The 25,772-nt window shown below is 40.0% G+C and overlaps 1 protein-coding gene across 1 annotated transcript in view; it reads right to left on the bottom strand.

The window, feature by feature from the left end:
• Positions 1-25,772, bottom strand: part of CNTNAP2 (contactin associated protein 2) — a 663,767-nt gene that overhangs the window by 5,263 nt on the left and 632,732 nt on the right. The window contains exon 22 of the mRNA XM_042886519.1: positions 7,682-7,912. Coding sequence (XP_042742453.1) covers positions 7,682-7,912 — 231 coding nt within the window. The remainder of the gene's footprint in view (positions 1-7,681; positions 7,913-25,772) is intronic.

Raw genomic sequence — 25,772 nt, 5'->3', positions numbered from 1 at the left:
TAAATTAAAAAATTCTCTGAAATGATGGCTTAATAGAAATATTGTCCTTTGAGTACTTCTGTACAAAAACATCTGTGACTCTGTGGGAAAGTAACTGAAGATTACAGAGGAAAGAATAGTTGGAAGATTATGTAAAAATGCATGAAATTTGAAATGAAAAATAGGAGTGCTAAGAATGAATAATTACACCATTTGGGGAAAGTTCAGCAAACACTCTCTGGTCAGCAAACTGGTACAATGTAAATTCCCACCATTAGATTTCAGAATCAGCTACCCAAACAGTCGAGGTCATTGTTTCTCCACTGGGAGCTTCATCAACCCTTTCGTTTTACACTGCAGACAAGTTTTGCTGTCCACACCCCTAAGCAGAGGAGGAAATGGGAGTTTTATACAGTACAATGTTCTGTGTTTTGCTCTTAAAATGTAATCTTCCTGGCAAAGGGGCAGAAAAGCTTGTACCTTATAAAAAGACTCGGCCTTGCAGCTTACACTCCTTCAGAGCAAGCCTGGATGAAATATCAAACAGGGAACACGTTCCCTTCAATGGGATGGCTTAGACAATTCCCTCATTTTCCTCTTTGAATGTTCATTTCCCAGTAATAACATTTACAATTTCTTCTGCCCACAAGCGAATACTTGTACAAAGCAGTTGGAAGGCACGATCAAAATACTTTCTGCATTTACAAACCAATATCTGTATACAAAAGACTTTTCTTCCGTATTTTAAAATATTAGACCAGATAGTTACGAACAAATCCTGCTTCAGATGCATTATTTCGATCACTTTCCATTCCAAATTTTCAGTTGATTTGCAGCATGCAAGAACACATTCAGTCATCAAAGATCTAAATTCATCTGTCTAATTCCCGGTAGTAGCACTTGTTTGACACTGGGTCTCCAGATAAGAACTGCTGACCTAAGTTATCACTTTCATGAACATTTTATGAGCAGGGCTTACATTTCACCTGCTAAGGAAGACAAACAAATGCTTCCATTTATAATTAACATAGAACATGAAATGCTTTGGTGCTCTCACAGCAAGTAAAGTGCTGACCAAAGCCTTGCTGTATTCAGATAATTGCTGATAACAGACCCACAAGGAATATTTGAGTGGAACAAAATACAAAACTAAAAATCCAGCCAAATGAGCAAGAAAATAAAGGAGCAAACCTTAAGTAAAGAAAGATTTGCCTTTTCAGAAGGAGAAAGTAACAGACAGATTTGTTCTTCTGCAGCACCTATGAAAAATACATGTAGCACTTCACGCTAAACTTGGTGCATTATATGCCTATAATCTCGACGTTAGCATTTGCTAACTCAGATACTGTGTATTGTGGCATTAAAAATTTGTTATATGTTTCTCTGCGGCAAAAAAGACTGTTTTTGGTACTGTTCTCAGTGGTAGAGGTGGGGAGGAGAGGAAGAGAATTTTTGCTACGTATTTTTATTCTCTCACTCAGTTCCCTGTGTCTGTAAGCTTATAACAGCTGGGAAAAAAAGAAAAAAAAAAAGAGGGAAAAAAAGAGATGTTGACGTCCTTGGAGGAGAAGAGTTCTCACAGACATAATAGAAACAAGATCATCTTCTGCGCTTTTGAAAAAAAGATCTCCATTTCTGAACAAAAAAAGGACTGGACAAGGGATAAGGGACGGGTCAGAGGAGACTGTTGCAATCTAAATTTGACTGTAACCCAGGAAGTGAAGTTCTTTTCAGCCTAGGGAAAAGAAAAAGAAGGCAGTTACATGAAATACTTGGGCATCCATATGCTTCTTACTCCAATTTTTTACTCATTCGTGCCATTCCTATTTTCCAAGTTAGAATTACTGCTGTTGGAAAACATTCAGCCTTCGCAGAGGATCTTTTAAATATTGCCACCTTCTTGTCCTGATGTTAGGTAGCAGTATTAGTGCTCAAATCACTACTCATGAAATCGCTACAATGCTGGTCTCTCAGTGAATGCCAGTGTGGCAGCTTGTCAGCTGTCTGATACATTGGACAGAATGTCACAGATTTCACACTGAAATTATGTATTTCTAATGATCAGAGAAAGCTGTACATAATTGTGTGAAGTAAGTAGATGATTTTTGTTCCCAATCAGTACAGTCTTACAGTGAGCGAGCGCCGATTCACACATCACCATTGTTTGCCATGTGAATTCACAGATGCATACAGGACATTAAGCTCAGGATGTGCTATCAACACTCTTTCAGTGTCCACAGTCAGGAAAAGATCCTTTTGTTCATGTGTCCATAACCTATGATGGTTGCTCTAGCAAGTAGTGCTTCTGATTCTTTCTTCCCACTGTGAACTCATTGACAAAGGCAAGAGTTTCCCATCCTGGCAGCCACATCCGTGCCAGTGCACTTCTCACACAGCTTCTCCTCAAGAACTGGGATGTGGTACCTAGTGGTACAGCATGGGAACCTATCTAATGAAAATCTGAGTCAGGAAGGTGGCCTTCAGTGCTGTCACTTGTAACACGTAGCCCAGAAATTGCCTGTTATCATCAATTATCATATATTAGCAAAGGTAACCAGTTAGCAATTAGGTGAGCATGGATCATATGACCTACATTCAGCCCTTTGACACTCTGCTCCTGACAGCATCACCAACAAAAAGAGAGTAAATCGTACAGACATATTAATCTTGATGACAGTGGTGCATATCTTCATGCAATGGGTTTGCCAGACGTGCTCAATACACATTTCAAAGCAAGCTGTTCATTCTTAAAACACAAGGCCTTTCACCTTCAACAAGAATAGAGAAGAAAGCCATTAAGTCAGAAAAAAAATCAAACACACACTTGAAAAAAAAACACTGCGGATTTAATCCAGTCTATTTAATTCTCAATGTGATGATGAACCTAGCATGGGTTTAACTAAATCCCATATTAAATACTGCACTGCATTTACACACTTAGAATGAACGCAACTTGCAGCTTCATACTGGCATTTGTTTTCACATGTATGCCAGGCAGGTAATTCACTGGCTTTAGACAATATGCAAAGGTGGACATTTTAAAATAACCTGGTCATCTCTTTGCTTCCCTTCTACTCTTCAAGTAAGCAAGAGAAATTGGATTGTCTCACAAGAACTGATATAATTGAGATGAGAGGAAAACACAGGATGGGAATAATATTGATGATCTGCTTAGTTTTGATTAGTGTCTTTTTTTTTTTAAGCCACCACAGTCACATTCTAGAAACAAATGACTTGCTGAATTCCTGTGCTTCATCACCACCAAGAAAGGATCACCATAGCAACAGGAAAAGAAGTATTCCCAAGCTGAACAAGATAATGTTCTGATAGCATGGCAAAAAGCCAGCAGTGGATGGGGAGGGATGGAAATTATATTTTTGCAGTGATAAATTTTTTTAGAAGAACTAATATTAGAAATTAGAAATATGTTAATCCAAGGCTAACAGAAATGCAAGACAACTAATCTAGAGGCTGAATGGCCTATTTGTCTAGAGAGCAAATCAAAAAGCTTTCTTACTGACAAAAACTCTGAACTTGACTTTAAGGATCAGTTACATACAAATGACTGATATGTGTCGTTATGGCTTGCCCCCTTTTGTCCCAGCATCCACAGTGTTTTGCAAGTAACAGGAGGTGCCCACAATGGTAACTATACAGAAGAGTTTAAGGCAAATATCTTATGTGGGCCAGCCACCAGGAAGAACCTGCTTAGCATCTTGTTAACTATGCACAAGGTATGATCCAGTATTGCAGTTTAGAGTGAAGGAATCATTCATTACTTTACTTCCACAGCTACCTGTCCTATTTAGACACATACCTTTTTCATTTTCACTGCTAAACACCTGTTCTCAACACTTAATTAAGTTCATTTTAAAGTGAAACCGATGGCACAATAATATAAATTACGGATAAAAATATGCATGAAATGACAAACTGTACATGCTGCTTTCAAACACATGCTCCTTGTACCCATTTCTTTGCAACAGAGTGTGAACATCCTGTATCTTTTGCTTCAACACCAGAAGTGTTCCTGTGAGCTTCAAAAGAGACCTTTGCCTCTGCCCTTTCATTCAGTTTAACGAAGGAATAAATTCACAATAAGAGTACCAAGAGCATTTCAGCTCCGCAGTCAACAGAAACTATTACTCACACCATCGATTTTTAGATTTTCTCCTTCCACATGTTTTGTGTTAAAAAGTTTTCTCGTGGGGAATGGGCAACAAACAAAATAATCAGTGCAAACTGCCGATTTGCTAATGCATTGTGACACTATTAGCAAATGTTTTCATTTATCACTCACCATCATCTATTTCTAAGTTAATGCAATTTACAGCACATATTTTTCCTGAAACTGAGACAGAGCCCACCATGTCTGGTGGGTGTCCCTGGTGTAGGGAACCTGCTTTGGCAGGAGGGTTGGACTCGATGATCTCTGGAGGTCCCTTCCAACCCCTACAATTCTGTGCTTCTGTGATTCTGTGTCAGATCACCAGAGGTACTCTTACAGAGCCTGAGTAGTTCTTATTTGACATTGCTAAATCAGCTCTTGTGATACCTCCTCTTTGTATCAAGGAAATTTAACTCAGAGTGGAAATCTGGAATTGTTCACACATGGCTCAACATCCTTTCTACTATGCCTGTGAAATACCATTCACACATTATACCATAACTGTTGCACTCTCTAGTATTTCCTTATTAGGAGTCTTTAAAGCAATATAATATTTTCCCTCTACTGTTGCTGAACACTGGTGAGGACAGGAGGAGGAATGCCTAGCTTAGCTTTAGTTCTTACTAAAGCTTCTCATCACCAGAAGTGAATGTAAGCCATCATGTTCTGGTTGCCCAAGACTAACAGCCAAGTAAAGCTCTGCTGTTACAATAAGGTTTTATTTTTTTACTGGGCAAAAGCTAACAGACCACTTGAAGCACCCCAAACATATGCTGCATGTTCCCTGACACCCTTCATGACTGAGTACTGCAACTAACCAGGATTAAATTTATAATTTTTTAATCTATCTGGTCAAAGCAGAATTGATTCAGTAAAGCTTTCCTACGCAAGACTGAATCAACAGAAGACCAAGCACAGTAGCACAGGGCAAGGACAAATAGAACCTCCTCTTTTAACACCAATGAGCTATCAGGAAACATTCAACTATGTTGCATAAATCCAGCCAGTCTTTTGTCAGCTTGCAGTCAAATTATCTATTGGAAAAAGATTAAAAAATAAAACAAAAATAAACAACCATTACACGTTATGTGGATTTGATGGGGGGACCACTCGATGGATAAGAAATTGGTTAACAGGCTGCAGACAGAGGGTGGTCATTGATGCTTCAATGTCCAGGAGGAGGCCAGTAACGAGCGGCGTCCCCCAGGGCTCTGTCTTGGGAGCAGTGCTCTGTAACATCTTCATCAACAGCAGCGATGACGGAATCGAGTGCAGCCTCAGCAATTTGCTGATGACACCACGCTGAGTGGTGTGGTCGACACAGTGGAAGGAAGGGATGCCATTCAGAGGGACCTCAACAGGCTTGAAAGGTGGGCCTGGGTGAATCTAATGAGGTTCAGCACAGCAAAGTGCAGAGTTTGGCACCTGGGCCAGAGGAATCCCAGGCATCCATACAGACTGGAAGGAGCGGTGCTTGAGAGCAGCCCTGCAGAGAAGGATCTGAGAGTCTTGATGGATGAAAAACTTAACATGAGCCAGCAGTGTGCTCTTGCAGCTTGGAAAGCAAATGGAATCCTGGGCTGCATCAGGAGAGGGGTGTCCAGCAGGGACAGGGAGGTGATTGTCCCTCTCTGCTCTGCTTTTGTGAGGCCCCATCTGCAGTACTGCGTCCAGGTCTGGAGCCTCCAGAACAAAACAGAGAGCTGTTGGAGAGGATAGCCACAGAGATGGTCAAGGGCCGGAGCATTTCCCCTACATAGACAGGCTGAGGGAGCTGGGCTTGTTCAGCCTGGAGAAAAGAAGGCTGCAGGGTGACCTCATTGCAGCCTGCAGTACCTAAAGGGAGCCTGCAAACAGGAGGGGAATCAACTCTTGGAAAGGGTTGATAACTGCAGGACAAGGGGAAATGGTTTGAAGTTGAGGGACGGAAGATTTAGGTTGGATGTCAGGCGGAAGTTCTTTACTATGAGAGTGACGAGGTGCCCTGCTGAAGAGGGTCTTGGTTGCCAGCAAGTTGAACAGTGTGCCGAGGCAGCCAGGAAGGCTAACCATATACTGGGGTGCATCAAGTGCAACATTGCTAGCCAATAAAGGAAGTGATTTGCCCTGCTCTGTTCTGCACTGGTGCAGCCTTACCTTGAGCACTGGTTGCAGCTTTGGGTGTCACAGTGTAAAAAGGACACAAAGCTATCAGTGCCCAAACAAGGGCTGCAAAGATGGGGCCTGGATGGTTGGATGTCAGAGGGAAGTTCTTTACAGAGAGAGTGGTGAGGTGCTGGAGCAGCTGCCCAGAGAGGCTGCGGATGCCCCATCCATCCCTGGAGGTGTTCAAGGCCATGGATGGGGCCCTGGGCAGCTGGGCTGGTATTAAATGGGGAGGTTGGTGGCTCTGCATGTGGCAGAGGGGTTGGAGATTCATGATCTTTGAGATCCCTTCCAACCCTGGCCATTCTGTGATTCTGTGATCCTGTGATAGGAGATTGCATGTCATGAACAGTGAAGAGATGCAATAAAATCTTGGTAAAAAAGGCTTGATGGCATGAAGGGAATTTAGATGAAGAAGTATCTGTATTTGGGAGCTTCAGCTCCAGAAGAAGCTCTTCTGCTTCTTACTAACCTCTGCCCTACCTTTCTACTTAAGAAGAGCCAAAAGGAAGGGCTGGAAGGAATGAGGTATGACCTTGGCACACGCTTCTCTCGCATACCAAAACTGACAGAGACAAATGAATTCTCAAACATAATAGGACTATTCGGTGTCAAAACCATTACAGTCCCCGTTTTTCCTCTCACAATTTTATAGCACTGTGAAGCCATCAACTTGCCAGGACAGTTTCTAATTTATGTTAATAAATGAAATCAGTGAAACTAGAAAAAAATGAAATCAGAATCAGAAATCAGAGGCCAAAATATGACACGTATCAATGTAAACATGAATGCAAATTTAAAAGGAGCTGACTTTTTTTTTTTTCCTAAGCTGTATATCTAACACCCAGGCAGCAAGAAGAAAAAATCCAATCCTCTTAAGTCAGGCACAGTATATTCTTCCAAAGACCGTCAAACACAAAGCAGAATAAGATTGCTGAGATCAGAAAATTGTTTTGGCTTTCTAGCATTTTTTGCATAAGAGGAATGCAGTAATGACTGGTAAGATTTCCCATTAAACATGGCCTAAGAAAAGCAGACATTTCAGAATACAAATCAGCACTTTTTAAATACATTTATGTCTATAATTACATTTTTTTTTTGTATGAAGCTGACTACAATATACTTATTAGCAATTCAACAGAATAAATACTACCATGCTTTATCCACACATACTACCAATGTCTTGCTTATTACATATCCAACACTACAAAGTACTACCACAGCAGCATTTTGTTCCTTCACAAATGTGAAAAAAAGCCAACAAAGCATAAGCAACAACAAAAGGAAAAAAGAAAAACAAAAAGGAAGAAAGAAAAAAGAAAAAAGAAAAAGATAATTTTTTTCTCTCAACTGCTCAGTTGACTCAACATGGAATGAGGCCCAGTTTACCTGAATCTAAGTGCCACGGGTCAGTTGCAGCCGACATTGGTGGGATCGTCAGTGGCGATGCTCCACAGTTGGATTCCACCAGTTCTCCTTGTATGTGAACGTGAGAGGAGGTATTGGTAGATCTCAAAGCTGCTTTGAGGGGAGCAATCTGGTTGAACTGTACTTTTGATAGGCAACCAGTGAATCCTGGTGTGTTGTATTTATAGATATCTTGGTCGATCTTCCCAATTTCTATAGGAAATAAAGAAACGAAAAGATATAACAAAACAATTCACTGCTTTGCAAAGCACGATCGTAGCTCTCAGTTTCCAGAGCTCAGTTAGCTCAGTTCCAAAGTCTCTGTTTCAGGAGACTAAGAATGTTTAAGACCCTGTCAGATTTCTTTCCATTTTGTTACAGAATAAAGCAAGAAATCTTCAAACCTTGTTGAGACACGGTTTTGGTATGCTATTATTAAAATGAAAGGCTGGGGAGAAGGAGTCATCAGCAAACAAAAGACCAGGAAAAAACCCTCTTCTCTAAGGGGTGATGAAAGAGAAGTTACAGGGATAATTGTGGCTGGAATGCCTCCTCAAATCTTCTTCATTCACTCCAGGTCCTTGCCCCCCAGTCTGCCTTGGTTGGTGAGAACCTTGTCAACAGAACCATTGCACACACTTGTGCCATTAGCATTCACACTCCATTGCAATTCACTCCTTTTCCCTCCCATTTCATCTCAGAGATCAGATTTCAGATGACAAGTTGAGCAACATAGCATGGTACACCAGGACAGAAAACATGAAGCAGCCCGACGTTACTCAAAGGCCACTTCTTCAGATAGGAGTCATGCTAAGTGTTTAAAGAGTGATGTTACTAGAAAACGAAACAAAACAAAACCAAACAACATATAATTGCAAGATTATGTTATAAAAAAAAAGAAAAAAAGACCTGAGGCAGGTGGTTCTACTGAGAGAGGAGTAAGAAAAAGTGCAAAAGATTTTTTTTAGTATAAAAACCAGGGGAAGAGCTAGGAAGTAAAGCACATCTAGGTTTTTGTGCTACTAAACATAAAACAAAACAAAAAACAAAAACATAAAACAAAACATAAAACAAAACATAAAACAAAACCAGACAAAGGGAGTAGAAAATGCATTTCAAACCTTTTGGATTAGTTTGTGCTCAGCTCTAACCAAACTAGGCCCAATTATAACCTACATGACACAAGGTCTGCTGACTATGCATGCTAAAAACTGCCATGCAATATGTAACAGTGCTATTTCTACAAGTACTAAGGGTTTTGCATCATAGATATGTACAAGGAGTTCCAAAGCTATAAACCAGAGTATTTTCAAGCTGGAATATTTGGGGTGGTTCACACATTGCACATGAATTACTGGACAGCTGGTGGAAACTAGACAAATCTTACGCACATTTAAAGCAACTTACTGATTTTCACACAGACTTAAATTTTTCAGTCTTGGCAACCAATTTAGAATGACAAACACGAAACATTTAATGCCACAACTAACACTGGTAAAAGAAGTGACAAAAACTGAGTCACAAAATCTGATAATTAGTAGATGCATTAGCTCCTTATGTGGTCCTTACTACAAGAATTGATTCGTTCTATCTCTTCCATTTTCCTTTTCCCTTCTCACTTGGGAACATCCTCCTCTCTGCTGGTGCTTATCTAGCTTGTATCAATATTACAGCCATGTTTCACAAATTGTCAGTGAGCACTGGCTGTCACATGTGAGAAAGCACAAACATGCTCAGGCTTGGCTAGAAACTAGCTGAAATCCATTAACATAATTGTATGTCACATCAGTCTCATATCCAACCATCCCTTAAGAAAGTAACCTGACTGAACAATTAACATCACCTTCTTCAAAAATGTGGCGTTAAGAAAATTTTCCGTACTTAGGAGAAAACCTGTACAAAAATCAGAATTCATGCACCCTAATTCATTCCACATCTATCAAAAAAGACTCACACCTGATGACAATATTTACCATCTCCTACTTCAGAATAATATTGATGATATTTTCAGTGAATGGCTGTAACGTTGAATAATCTTTACAATATAAGAGTTAAAAGATAACATTCTTGGTAAACATGGTAACCTCTCAATAGCTATTTATTGGTTATCTTTTATTCATATTTTTATAGAGTCAGTGGAACTTTGTGTAGCATTTGCCTCCCATGTACAATCTTGAATGACAAGAGCAAAAATCCATACCTATGACTGATCTAATTTAGTGGCTTCAGAACCATTCTTCTCTATACTCTGTGAATAATAACCAATGGACACTAGATGCTAAAATCACAGAATGGCCAGGGTGGGAAGGGACCTCAAGGATCATGAATCTCCAACCCCCTGCCACATGCAGGGCCACCAACCTCCACGTTTAATGCTAGACCAGGCTGCCCAGGGCCCCATCCAACCTGGCCTTGAACACCTCCAGGGATGGACGGGGCATCCACAGCCTCTCTGGGCAGCTCTTCCAGCACCTCACCACTCTCTGGGTAAAGAATTTCCCCCTGATGTCCAACCTCAATCTCCCCTCCCTCAACTTCAAACCATTTCCCCTTGTCCTGCAGTTATTTACCCTTTCCAAGAGTTGATTCCCCTCCTTTCTGTAGGCTTCCTTTAGATACTGAAAGGCTGCAATGAGGTCACCCCGCAGCCTTGTTTTCTCCAGGGTTAAAGAAAAAGAAGAAAAGGGTAAAAGAGTTAAAGAAAGAAAAAAAAACAAAAAGCACCTGACAAGACACCATACTTGAAATATAATAATATAATAATAAATAATATAATATAATATAATACAATATAATATAATGTAATGTAATATCATATAATATATAATATACAATATATTACATTATATATTATATTATATTATGTATTATAATATATAATATATATAAGCATATTCAGTGTATTCATTTGCTGTCCTGACACTTAAGAAATGGTCTTATCCATGGCTCAAGCAAGAGAAAAACTACTTTTGAAGACTGTAACAGCTCAGAGTGAGCTATAGTTGCAATAGCAGCTCCACTGTTAGTGGTGAAACTAAGGCCATTTCCTTCAAAAATGTTCCTGATGCTTTGAGCATGCGCTTAAAATGATTGAACCAAGCGAAAAACCACGTAACATCAGAAGGGGGAAAGCAGGGTGGGGAGCTGTGCTGCTGGGCGACTCTGGAGCAGCTCCAAAACAGAGCCATGCCTTTAAGGTCACTGCACAGTGAAACTGCACTGTAAATCACTAATTTGAAACATATGCCAACCAAAGTTTAATTATTACAGAAATAATTAAGACTGACACTGGCCTGCAGTTCTTCAATTAAAAAAAAAAAAAAAAAAAAAAAAAGCACTCCTAATAAAACCAAGACATTATTTGACAGAAGAACGATTTTGTATCACCACTCAGAAAGATGTTTTGAGAACAAGTTGCACTTTTCCCTGCTATTCTGTACCTATATTAGTTATTGACCGTTCCAAGATTGCGTACTTTGATTTCCTGCAGTTTTCCATTTTATAATTCCCTGTGGAGCCAACAGCTGTTATGTTCACTGCCTTTTAGTGAAACAAATAAAGAAATAAAAATAAAGAACGAACTGATCCTGCAAGGTCTTTGTATTTGCATTGTCAAAAATCCCACAACATTAAGGCCAGCCCAGAGCATCACTTTCAAGGGAAGAACTGCCGCTGACCTACTGTGTAACCTTAACTCAGCCACTTCAGATACTCACCTCAGATTCTCCTCCTCTCTTAGCAGGGCATAGTACATATTGGAATGAATGAATTCAAATATAGAGTTGCAATCAGCTACTCAACTAAAAAATCTGACCTTGTCTGTCATGACCAAGTTGTGTCATTGAATTCCTCCATGTGGAAAAAATTGCACCCACTGACATTCACCGATGCTTTCTTAATTGTTATTGAGACCAAATAGTAACTGTGAGCACTGTAAACTGCTAGGTGGTATTTTTCAGCAGTGGAGACAGTAGGCAGGATTTTTATGAGTGTGGCATGCAGGATCTTGCTCACTGCTGTTGAAAATGCATAGCTAATGGTGATGACTGTGTCAAAAAATAGTGTTTTGTAGCTAAGAATTTGCTCTATCAAATAGTGATATTGTGCTCTTTGTATCTGTGGTCATTTCCTTGGAAATAAATAGGAGGCATTACTTCTGGAATGACTTACATATACAGGGCCGAAGACAATTTCTATTCATTAAAATGCGGTCCAGTCAAGCCAAAAGGTTGGACACGTATTACCTAGACTATAGCCTGAAATGACAGAGTGGAACACAGACATCGTTCAGCCAGGCTACCACACACTTCAACTGCAAACCCTGCTGAGGGATAATGGAAATCATTTGACTGACAAGCGAAGTGCTCAGAATACATTTAACCCAAGATGCAGAAATCAGCAGTTCCCAAGGTAAAACTGTTGACGAAGGATCTCATGGTTAGCTTCAAGATCAATGATTGTTTCTTGTTTTTTTCCTACCTCATCCTCTATGCTCTCCATGTGATGCAGGAGCAGTGGGATCACGGCTGGAAAGCAGCAGAGAGGACCAGACTAGGTGTTTTTCATTCTCAACAATAACATCTACATTTCTCAGCAGACAGGCTCTAAATAGCATGTGGAAGCGGATGATAGGGAAGAAGTAATTACATAGCTGAGAAGCTTCTTAATAAAAGCAATAAAACCAAACCAAAACAAAAAAATCCCTGAAAAAGTGAGTAATCTTCATCATTTTTTATATCAATATCAAAAATATGTTTGATTTGAGAAAAAAAAACGATCCTCAAAACTGACCGGGACAAAGTATTTCAGCACATTTAAAAATTCATTCCAATCAAAGCTCAAAATGAATTATACAGACAGCATCTTTCACAACATTAGAGGAGAATGTAACATAAATACATTGAGGTGGCATTAGAATGCAAAAGAAATACGAAGTTTCATTCACATAGTTTCTCTAAGTGTGCTTTTATGTCTTATGGAGGCGAGATGTATCATAACTCAGCAAATTCCTCTCAAGGCAGAAAATAAACAAATAATCAGATTCTTGCAATGTGGAGTCAAAAGTAACGTGCATCTACATTTTTGGCCAAAAAATCTTGTGTGTTTGTTAAAATTATAATAAAACACTAGAATTTCAATCTGACTGTTACTATATAGTTTCAGTGGTACACTTGTATGACTTTCATAAATGTCCTCAGACTACACTTAATCTTCTGTGTAACCAGCTCCAAATGCCTTTATAAAAATGCAGCGTCATCGAAGGGTAGGCAGGCTGAAATTTCTCCTCTCACCTTCTGCCTCCCTTTTTTATCTCATTATTCTGTTTGTAGATGGAGAGAAAGCAAGAATAAACATCTGGAGAAGATTCATGGTGTGCATCTAAAACTCAAACGAGACCTTTAAATGAGATGGTTTGTATTCCTTTACCATGTATGCCTTATATTAACTTGCTGTTTTCTTTAAGATTTAAAAAAACAAAACAAAAATAAAAACATCAAAAAAAATATAAAGCTCTGCAATCTTTTTGTCAAGAAATCACATAAACTCTGTAAGTCGTGGACTCCAGTATCGCCAAGTGAAAACCTCTTCATCTGTCCCACACAATTTTTTCTTATTTATTTAATAGAAATCTGTGGCTATTGCACCTACAATGTTGGATTTCGATGCAATGTAGGACACAAATAAAGTTTTTTCAGCGATGATATATTTTTCAGGGGGTAACCACACTTGTACATCATGGACAAGCAACGATCTTTCTCAGTTGTGGAAATTTGTTTTAGTACTCAAAGCATGGACTGGCAAGAAAATGAAAAGCAAGATGCTATCAAGGACATGAATACTGGACCTTAGCAGATCCTTTTTCTTCCCAAGTTTGATTCTGTTTGTTTTACTTTATCATTTCGAAGCTATTCTTTTTCCTGGATCAAAACATCCTTCTTTTGTACAAACAGTAAAAATCTGTGCATACTACTGAAAGGCACCATTTATTTTAACAATTGAAAACACACTTTAAGACAGTGTAGAAAAAAATGAACTTTTTTTTTTTTTTAGCAACAATTTCTTATATGCATTTTTTCTAGAACTGTATGCCACACAATTTGAAGCTGAGTAAGTCATATTTGAACAGCCTCTATTATGTCTCAAAGTGAGTGATGGGGTTTATGTAAGAAAAGCTCTTGCTTCTTTTCTTTGTTATATTTATCCACACATGAAATGGGTTGTGTTTCCTCTGCTGAAGCACACTTTTATGCAATAAATTCACTCCTGAAAACTGTTGCTGTTCAGTGTGCAATGTCAAATTATCACAAAAATGTCACAGCCACGTTAAATCAGACCAGTCAGATACCTAATTGTCTTGTAATAAAATGTCATTGACATTGGATGATCCAGGAGCCGTACAACAGGATGGAACAGGTATGATGATCCGCCCAGCACAACCTTCTGGATTTCCATAAACATATGCCTCAAACAGTGCAGAGATGAAGGCTGCACCTGGCATTTTATTTCCAGTTACTGGCAAAATCATCTTCCATGAACGCATCCAGTGTTTTTGGAAGCCATTAACGTTTTGGTCTCCATGACATCTCATGGCACTTGGTTCCACCGTTGCAATACTCACTCTGTGACAAATGACCTCTTTCAGTTCATTATAAGGCTGCGACTCGGTTTATTGGACATCTCAACTTCTTGCATTGCAGAAAGCATAGCAGACCTCCACCCCTCAAGATCACCACTGCGTTTGGTAGCTCAGAAGGTCAGGTGAGATTTCAGACTTCAGGCATTCCAGTTACAGTGTCAGAGCTGGGCAGAAGATCCTCCCTTACTCTGGGCAGGGGGACCCACGAGTCCGTAGAGAATGAAATGTCAAAAGTCTTGCACCATGCTTGTGCTTTTCCTCAGCTCTATAAAATACATCAGGGATGAGAGAAATAGATGTGCTTTGATAGTGTCAGTGGAAAATTGCCAGCCAACAAATTCCTCTCCATGAAAGTAAGGAAGAACACTTCCTGTCCCAGTCTTGCCAATCTCAGATATAACATGTATGGTTTAACGTTATTGCTTTTTAGATCTGATGTAGAATATTACGTTAGGCACCCTCAGTATGCATATTTTGGACTTTCTATGATATATACTCATCAGCAGCCTCACTTGAGAGTTAATGACAATAGGTGGCATAGACATTTTGACAAAAAAGGCTGTGTGGTAGGATGATGGAAGAACAGGCGCCGATAACACACAAGCATTAACTTTGCAACCACGTTTCTACCTCATACGATGGAGTAAACTCTACACTTCCAGCTGGCCTAAGGCAATCTGTGCCTCAGCCAACGTACTTTATTGCTATTATTACATCCAGACAAGCATCTCATCAGGAACTGTGCTGGCACAGTGTTATTTGCAGTACCATGGCTTTGCTAACAAGCTGCTGCAAGTGCTCCCACCCAAACACTGAAACTGATCTTCAGGTATTTTTTAATCTCAAACCTAAAGGATTTATTTAGAGGAAAAGTGAAACCTTTGATTGAACTGTATTAAAGATAATAATAATAAGTAAGATTAGGATTATAGCCTCTCATAATGCTTGCTTTGCTACAGAGATATATTAAAACAATGCATTAAGTTAGTTTAAGATGCTATGCTGACAACAGATAGAACAATTTGCTTCTTTCTTAAGTCTTATATTCAATTAGGCTTCAAACATTCAGCTTCACGTCAGTTGCGTCAGGAAACAGACGTGTCCAACAGACTGCTTATTAACGTGCCTCTTTAATAACCAGCTTGGAAGAAAACCCCAAACAATAAACAACTTACAGGTGGGTCGAAGCATCAGCCTCCGAAGGTGATCTCCATCAGATCCGTCCTTCCCCTCGAAATGCCTCTCTTTCCCCTCAGCCCCACTGAAATTGAACCCCATGCAGAGATTGAGCACGCAAAGGAGGAAAACTAAAGAGAAATAACCTCAAGCTGGAATTTGGATGCACGCACGGCAGCTTTGTTCGGGCGGCAGACGCACGCTGGCGCTTCTCGCATCGAGCGGACTCTCGTGGGCGGATTCCTGGCCCCTGCCCTGCTGAGCCTCCAGGCAGAGGCCCGGCACCAATTCATCGCACAGGAACCCGGCCGTACCCAGCGCTGCCCCGTGTAGGTTACCTGCAGCCGCCCCGCCGCGCCGTGCAGCTCCGCGCCGCGCCTCCGAGCCGGTCCGCGTCTTACACGCAGCCCTGCGGCACCGCGCGGCGCCGGGCGGCAGGTGAAGGGCGGGCAGAAAACGCGGAGCGCAGCGCGAGGGACGGAGGAGGGAATACGCGGACTGGATTCGGCGAAGGAGCCGGGCGGAGGCCGGGGGTGGCGCCGGAGGCTGGCGTGCAGCCGCGGCTTGGCGGGCTGCGGCTCCCGCGTCGATGCTCCGCGATGGGTGACTGGCTGCCGGGGCCTCGGAATGCCTGCTGTTCAGAAGGTGTGAGAGCGGCTTGGGAGCTGCGGGGCTCGTAGGCAGAAACCGCCAGCCTTTCTGAGTAGCTGTCAGGCAGCCCGAAGCTCCCAGAGACTGGTAATGACGTGGGCCAGCCCAGTCGCATTTGTATTTCTATCAGCAGAACCATTCTAGCACTAAAGAACATTAAAGCTTATAAATTATCTTAGTAGGACGTGCCTCTCAACATCCAGGGCTGGAACTGGTGAGCAGCCGTTCTCAGGGATAAAGTGACCTGTTCAGTGCTAGAATTGTTCTGGTGTTTGATGGGTTTTGAAAGGCATAGATCAAATACTTCATTAACAAAACGATGGGGAAAACCAAATAAGAACCTGAATAGAATGGCTTTAAAAGGTTGAAACTACTGACGAAACTTCCTCCATTTGAGGAATTTTGTCCTCCATTTGAGGATGACAGAATGGAAATCCACAAGCTTCAGAGCACTGGAAAATGGTAAAGGACCTAAAGGAAGGATTATAGCCACCAGTTACCAACACAGAACCCATCTGTTTGCACAGAGACTGTGGGGTCCCCTCTTCTTCCACCTCAGACTGAAAAATACCTTGTTTCTCGCTCCTCTGACTGCACTGCTGCCTTCCTTGCCTTGATTTCACACCATCAGCTGTGCTGACAAATGGGAGAAGTTTGCTGTGCTGGACAGGAGGCTGATAGGGCAGAGGGCAGACATACAGAGTTTGGGGACTGGCATAAGCCAGAAGAGCGGGCTGCATTCCATGGGGTGACTTGCCTTGACTGTTGACATCAGCCCCCATTTCATTGCTGCTTGTGCTTGCAGCTCTGGGGGAAAGAAAGAGGCTGCCAGCGCTTTCACACACCAAAAGTACTGCTAAGCCAAAGGAATCTACTGGCCAGAGGACAGAAAATTTTATGGGCCTGTCTGGCTTGTCCTCCAGCAAGAAGGAGCCAGACGTGAACAAGTAATGCCAACAAATTTAGCACTTTACCAGAAATGTGCTGGGACCTAATTACTGTAATGGGAATAATTGCTGTTGGAGGAACTCAGATGGAGGTAACATGGGGCCAGACTTTCAGACTGGAAGGCCTACCAGCTGCGTTTCGAGAGGTCAAGTAATAGATCAGCAGGACCTTATGTAACACTTCCATCCACCTAATGTGGTGCAATATCTAGAGCACTTCTGTGCACAGTTTCACTTCCCCATCTGCATCCTGTAGAGTTCTATATTGCATAGAACAGCAAAGATTTTCTGTGGTCCCTGCTGAATCAGCCAGCTATTACTGCTATAGGAATAGCCACTGTTACCTTCTCTGTGACGGTTTAGACAGAATGTTTTAGACGAATTCCAGAAGAAAAGCAGTAATTCCTTTTCTTTGTATTTGTAGAGCAACAATTTCTTTATATTACTGCTTCATAATGTGACTGAGGTCTATTATCTTTCACTGTTCTGAAGGAAGTGAGGTTTAATGTAGTAAAATGGATAACTATTCTGCACAGGCACTCCACGTCCTGGTCTTACTATTTGACAAAAAAATCATATATCCTTAGACTCAAAGTGAGTTTCCTCAATGTCCACAAGCAATGCATGGCACTGCTCATATTAATGCTTAAAACAGATGAACAACAAAAAACAGGAAATAAGGAATCTGTTGAGGGGTTATTTTAAATAATTCTGGCAGAGGCAATAGGCAACGTGTTCAAGCAGCAGTTCAGCTATAGGTATTGAAGTCACCAAGAAATTAACAGAAAGCTGAAATGTCTGTTGTGTCGGCGAGGCAGTCTGTAATTTAGAGATACTCGGAATAAATTTAAATGAGTTAGGGTCTGGAAGGAGCTCAGATGCAGAGCAACAGAGCTCTAAGCTGGATATTTATTCCACCTCTTGGAATTGTAAAATAACAATTTGTTAGAAAAAGACACTGCCAGTATAAATTTTTAAATGCCTGTATTTGTAAACTCTGAATCTGAGATGCAAAGGGAATGGAAAATTCTCACCTATAATTACACTCTTGGGAGACAATTTGCTTGACAGGATTATTAATTTCTGGCTACATGGTGCTGAGAACAGCTTGAGATATAAAGTAGGAAAGGAACACTGTCTGAAAATACATCACTGGTGAGCCTATGTTTGAGAACAACTCAAAATAACATGATCTTAAATGTGAATTTCCCAACATGCGTGCTAATAACATCCATGAAAAGAGGATTGCAGTCATGTCTTCCATTGTGTTGAAAAAACTCTCATATTTCCTCATTTCCTGTAGACTTCAATTGGCATGCTTATTCCGTGTTCCCATACAGCCAGTAGTAAAGCATCATTAGATTTGTGAAAAATACTTTTTTTTCCTCTCCTAAATATTTTACTGGCTGTGACATAAGGTAATTAGTTTGGATGCCATTATGATGGATAATGATGGACTGGAAGACGGTGGTTGCTTAGGGACCAACAATCATAACCTGATTACATTCAGTGTGTGATGTCTGTGATTTAAAGAGCCTAACTGTCCAAGGCAAATGCTGAACTGCAGAGGAAAGAGAGGCAGGATGAAATCCATGGGTGGAAGTGGATATTGCAGAATAAGTATCTCAGATAGCAAGGCTCCGCAGCCTCAAGACATACGAAAATGTGAATGTTTCTCTTAAAGGAAAACTCCAAGCAAAATCTAAAATGTGTAACTTCATTTGAATCGATTCCTTAGTGTTCTTTAAAAATTGGATGTAAATCGAAAAGATTACTGTCTCTGACTGTACCTTTAAGCACAAGAGAAGACTGGAAGATTCTGTAGGTTGTGTTAAATATATGTATATGCATATTAAAAAACAAATGGATGATTAACCGTTTAATAATTAGCCCAATACTATTTTTGCAAGCAGTGGAGGAAATAGCTTAGAATTCCATTATTAATACATCAAAAAAGATTTCTTAAATAAATAAATTTCAGATTTCAGGCTCCGAGTAGAGACTTGGTCAGCATGAATAATGTCTTCTAAGGTTAAATAATATGTCTACAAAAAATGGATGCATTCTATTCAGTGCATCCAGAAGGTAGGACTTACATTCAGCTACTATTTCTGCTCAGAAAATAATACAGTCTGAAGAGTATAAACTGAATGAAAGGCAGGCTGAGGAATACAGGAAAGTTGAACACAGCTTCTGGCTATAATCACAATTATTTCTTAATTAAATATTCTTTATTTTTGCAATTGCATTGGAACTGTCCTCTTGAAGTTACAGTGTGAGGTGAGGGCCTTAGGAACTAATCTCATGTAGTCGTTGTCCATCATTGGTCAGACTGATGAAAGGTTCAGCATTCTGGTCCGAAAGACCCTTCCAACAGTAACCATTGCAGTCTACTGAGAGAGAATTCATGCTGCAGTGAAGAAAAGGAATTGAATTTGCTCTCTTGGTTATTAAAAAAAATTGTCCTGCAGAATTAAGTTTGAGGGGGGACATTCTACTTTCATCAGTCCTTTCCAGCATTTTCTTTCTTTTTTCTTTTCCCACACTGATAGTTAAGACTGATTCCACTGAAGTGAATAAAAAAAAATATAAATTTCACTCCCAGGATTTGGCTATGATTTTCTGCTTATTGCTCCGTTTTATGTGGTCCTATTAAATCATGCTTCAGTACAAGTGTGATGGTTTTGTGAAGCTATCTATCCAGGTACATTTTCACATCCTCTGAGACCTATATTTAAGGTAAAGGCTGCTTGAATTCAAAAGGTCGGAATTATTTTTGGGAGAAAGCACAAGAGCTCATTCATTTTATTAAATGTTCCTGTCATTACTAAGTGAGAAGTACCTTTTCACCAAATGATGCTTTGTTTGAGGTCCAGAGGCACACTCAGCTTTTCCATCTAGTACTCAACGGAAAACAATACAGCTTTGCTTTCAATGTTACTTTTGGCACCTCTTGCGTGCTACTGGAGCATCAAGACCTGTCTCTAGCTAGCTCATTACAGCAACTCTATGGCTCCCTTGGTTGGAGCTCAAGAAAACATGCACAGGTTTTCTACTTGTCCTGGTTTTGTGATTCTTATTGTTGGTATTCCACATCATAATTAACATCATGTAAAGCAGTGGGAGTTAAAGAATTAATGTTCTGGTTCTGTGGGCTGCCTTGTTGGGCATTTTGGTTCTTGGAAGGGAGGGGAGGAGCGGCATTCCCCAGAGGACTTCTTGCCCAGGGGAAGAACGGTGGAGCTCCTGGCAGGACTCCAGACACTCTTCCTCTCCCTTGCTCTTTCCCATTCCGTGGTGGAGAAGCACGTGGTCCCCTGCAGTCTACAGAGTAAGACCTCGGTTTTGGACGTTCTCTCTCATTTTGTTTGGTTTGTTGGCCTCAATTCCAATTGTCTTGTGTTGTATTGTATTACCTTGCACTCTGAGATCATTCTTTGTGAATTAATGTTCCTCCTCAGATCATTGCCACTGCTCTGGTTTTTTTAGACCCATCTAATAGCTTCCTGCCCTTCCCCCTCCCCCCCCCCCCCCCCATCCCCCTTCTTGGAAAAGAACTATTCAAACAAAAAATCCACCTCCTTTACCACACTAGTCTGAATCACCAGTATGTGGTTTGCTCCTGCAACCAAGACCTATTGTAAGCCTGACATTCCCCAGAGTACTATGAAAGTAAAGAATAAAAGAAGATTAAAACAAAAAAAAAAAAGGAAGAGAAAGAAGACAATAGAAGACTATCTGTAGTGTGTATGTATAGCTCATAAATAGATATCTGGAGGTAAGACAGAAGTTTGCTTTATGCCTTCCTTGTCTTGAATCAGAAAAACTGGATTCCAGGGTCCTTCTTTATAAAGGTTGTTGAAAGAGAATAAATAAAATGGAAGAACTCAATAAAAATCCCTATTTCATATCCTACTTTGATGAATGCTGATGGTGTAAAACACACTCGGGGCTGCAGGATGCTCCCAAGGAGACGTGGTGCTTCTGCAGCTCATTTCAGAAGGGCCACATGCTTCAGGACGCTATCAGGTTTGCAGTCGTGCAACAACAAATGGCATTGTGCTATTTTAAACCATTTCAGAAATCCCAAACTAGCAGACCAGTTTACTACATCATTCCAGATGACACAGTGAATACCCTGCAAAACCATCTTGAAATACTGCCAGCACAGTTTCAAGCACCGTCTGTCTCCAGCTCTTTAACACCAGCCGCCTCTGTCACAAGGTTACCAGGGTAAAGGGCTAGCTGGTCCTGTGGATAGCTCAACAAGCTTTGGAAAGCTCACCAACAGTCTGAAGAGAAGGCTGGTTGTCCTACTCCTCTGTTATCATTATTTTTGTTTTTCCCACTAGATATCTCCTCTGGAATGCTGGGCATTCCAAGGTCAGGGTGGATGGAGTTCTGAGCACCAAATCAAACTGTACATTTCTGTTCATTTCAAGGGAGTTGGACTAGATGACCTTTTAGGATCCCTTCCAACTCAAACGATTTTATGGTTCTATGGTTCTATGTTTTGCCTCTGCAAAATAAAGCTCTGAGCTCAGTGAGGCTTTGATGAGATTGTTGTATGAGACATACCTCAACAGAGTAACAGGGAAGTAGAAAAGTGAGAGAAATTTTAAAGGGCATAAAAGTGAAAAACAGTCTCTATGTCAGTTGTGGATCAAGCTGTGGATGACCCGAAAATAGCAGTGATAGCAGTCTCAGAGCATAATACAACAGTGGCATTTACCAGAGCTCAAAATCAGGCCTGTGATTGGTGTTCTACCACAAATACAAGAAGCTTTCACTATAGATACTTCAGAAAAAATGTCATGTCGTAGATGAGGAAAACATGAAACTTTTCCAGCAGTAGAAACAAGAGAGAGGTAATAAAACGACAGCTTTGGAAGCACAAGTGTTTCCCAATCGCTTCCTAACTGTCTGGATACGATTCATTAATGGAAACGTCACTTGATGGTATATTGCAGCATAAAGACTGAACATAATCTAAAATTAATTAGGCACTTTATTTGGACTGTTTGAAGTCTCTTGATAAGAAATACGGTTCCTTGTGATGAAGAGATTTATTTGTTGCTGAGTTGAGATTTTATTTTTTCTTGTCTGAATGCCTTTTCAGTTTCTAAAATGATGTACCAAGGATAAAAAGAGATAAAGAATTAATATGACAAGATAACAAAGACAAGAAGGTAAGATAATTAAAAGAAGATTTTCTTTTTTAAAAATGAATATATTAGACATGATTCTGTTCTTCAAGGAATGAACTTACTATCTCCAATCAAAAGGATAATAATCAATAAGCTGGAAAAACATCAGATCTAAATCAGAGACTCAAAAAGAAAATTAGATATTTAATTAACATGTATAGAAATGCATGAACTGTAATATCACCAGAATGGAAGAACATTCAGATGAGATTTCACTGTAATAAGGGAATTGCTATTTGAATAGATAAAAAAGCCTCAGTCTTTAGCATGCCAACACATGCACACAAGCTAGGAAGAAATCAGTTTCCCTCAGCAATCTGCTTGGAACATTTTCTTTGACATTTCTACAGAAAAACATAAAAATATCTATGTAAAAATCAGCATATCTCAGGAGGTCTCTGTTCCAGTAAGTGACGTTGTTTATGAAACACAGATTACACCTGCCTATTGAGGTTTCCCATTCAGTGTTTGCTGCCCATCTTATTAACCATCATTTTCTTCACATGCTCCTTTATTTTGCATTTCAGCTGTTTTATTCTTTCTTGTTCTCTTGTAAGTATTACCAGAACTTAAATCTTTTATTCTGTTGATGCTGATTTTTTATTTTGCCTTGGCTTGTATGGAATTAAAGCAACTATTTTTAAATGTTTTCATGCCGTGTTGCTCAGGCAGTTAGAACAAAAGCTTTTCTTTGAGAAAACATGATTGGCTCAGGCTTCTAGGTGGTGTAGTGTTAATTTGATGATTGAGGTGGGGAGAAGACAGTTGTTCAACACTGGAAGAGCTCTTCACAGAAATCTGGAAAGCTTGCACATACACAGGAACACCATGTGTATGTGTATGTGAAGATTTCTAAGCTAGGAAATCTTAGCTTTTTTCATCATGATCTCCATGCTGACATTTACTGAATTATTAAAACTTCTGGAATGCTACTTGTTTCCATCACTCCACAGCACACAAACTATTACCTACTGATCAGAACATTTTAATGTAATTTGAGGACAGAATAAGCCATTAAATATTCTTTCACCTCAAAGAATAGAAGATTTGCTCTTTCCATCTATACTTTTCTATACTGATAAAAATAACTTAATAAAATAATTATATAATATATATTATTATTTATATATTATATTTTATTTTATATTATATTATTATTATATAATAATAAAATAAATAAAAATAATACTTTAAATACAGCGTGCTGGTAGTTCCAGCTTTGCCACACTCACACATATGACAACATTGAACTGCACAAGGAAAGCTATCTGACACATTGATGATGTACAGTGATGCTGAAATATTCCGGATATAATGAGTTTACTGAGTGTAACATTTATCCATGCACCTGCTGATATATCCACAACATCTTCCAATTCACTGTCAGTACAGAGTGATGCTTAGTTTCCCAGTGTGCATTAAAAAATAATTATTATACTTAGGATTTTTGTGGATGAATCCATCTGAAAGCTAAAAACAATTAAAATATTTTTTTACTTTCTTCTCTATCTCCAGTTCATTGCTAACAGAAGTCTGATTCAGGCACCAGACTGGAGAATAATCGTTAAACGGGAGTTAGACTGTAGAATTTTAAGTTGTAGTAGTCCATTTTTCTCAATAGATAGAAAATTCATGACAACTTGGTACGTTTGGCTTAGAAGTCTGGCTGAGACATTTGTTGAGCAGTTAAAAAGCAAAACAGTGAGGTTGGAGGTAAGAGCAGGAAACTTTCTGTCAATTGCTCAAACCCTGAATGCCATTGGAAAGGTAGTACTGGAAAAAAAAATCACATAAACCCATACAACAACTTTCCCTTACATACAGAGGGGATAACAATGTGCTAGTAACTTTATCCATGATACTGAAGTACTGTATTGGAAATGCAAGGGGGTGGAAATGTGCCAGCACAAAAGCTGTTGTAATTAGGTAGGAGTGGGAGTTGAGATACCAGGAGCTGTGGGGAATCTCAAAGATGACAGGCTGGGGACTGGGAGAAAAATGTGGAAGAACTTGTATGCACAAGGCTTTGAATATCTTTCTATATTACATAGAAATTTTAATTTGAGTGAATGCTTTACTGTGAGAATTATGTAGATGGTAAATTGAAAACCAAGAACAACCTAACAGTCATAAATAAGTAAGGAATGGAAAAAGTTATCACAGAAGTAGTAGAAATGGAGTTGGTGTGTTCCATGCACACCTTCAGACAGGCACAAACCCAATGCAAGAAACAGCTGTGTAATCAGTAGTGCTGCAAAAGGTGTGAACTGAATCTGAGTCTCTGCCACTAATTTCTGATAGGGAAAACAAGGAGGACATATCCTGATTTAAACACAAACTCTCTCAAGGTTTATCTCTCAAGATTTCAATTCCCCCTCTCCTTCCATGACCCCGTCTCTCTACTTGCTCCCCTAAGAGCAAAGCAAGAATGCGGTGCAATTCTAATGTATTTATTTTGCTGTACTAGTACAGGGTCCAGCATATCATCCTGATTCCAGAAGTTATAAAATTGATGCACTGGTTTCAGTGCATTTCTCAGTAGAAAGGTCTTGGCAAGCTTAGCTGCCAGCCAGGCAGCCATTCATTTCTAGGGGGACCACTGTGACAACATTAGGATAACAGCCTTAAGCAATTAAGAAATACTCTATGCATTAATGGGGAGAAATCTGCAGGCTTCTGCAGGCTTGCAGGCATTTATCAGAGCTGCTGACTGGTATTCTTCTTCAAAGAGCACCTGCCAGTGCAAAATGCCATTTGCTTCAACTGAAAAAAAACCATAAAGCATCACTTAAAATTACTGCTTTTTCATTTTGATTCAGGAAGTCTGCAGGTCCTTGTGCACTGTGAAACAACCATTTAGGTTCCTTGTTGTTAGTGGAAATGCTGTCTGTGACTGTCTGTGCAGGGTGATGCGGGGACAGAAGAGGCTTCCCAGTGATGTGCCCAGGGTCTGGTGTGTCATGTGGTGAAGCTGAAGAGCAGCCTTGATGTAGCAGAGCTCAGTGTCCTAGTGAAAAGTGAAAATTCTATAAACATTAAGAGTCATCCTCCAAGTGGACTGGCTACAATTTACTGAGTTGCAAGGATCTAATGTCTCTTCTAGTTGAATATATGTAGGAAATAATTTGAGAACTATTTTGAAGGCATTTGATATCTCCAAATATTTAGCCTTTTCAGTGATCTGCTAGGTAGAGAGTAACATGGAACAAAGCACTGCAGGGAAGAGAGGCCAAATAAATCTGGTTGATACTCAAGAATCACCTCCCCTGAAATCATGAGCAATGAAACCCAGTAACCCAAAACGCAGGCAGGCCAGTGTGGATGAACACAGGGCTCCTGGACAAACTACAAAAAGGAAACTTACGGAGCACCGAAGCAAGGATGGGTATTAGACACAAGTTTCTCAAAAAACAATAACAAATAAAAAAGATTACCACAGATAAGCTGCAGTTACA

The sequence above is a fragment of the Lagopus leucura genome, unplaced genomic scaffold (assembly GCF_019238085.1).
Source record: "Lagopus leucura isolate 7727_CA_CO unplaced genomic scaffold, USGS_WTPT01 Super-Scaffold_100058, whole genome shotgun sequence".
In the NCBI taxonomy this organism is placed as follows: Eukaryota; Metazoa; Chordata; class Aves; order Galliformes; family Phasianidae; genus Lagopus; species Lagopus leucura.
The sequence above is the reverse complement of the archived record's forward strand: the minus strand, read 5'-3'. Positions and strand labels throughout refer to the sequence as shown.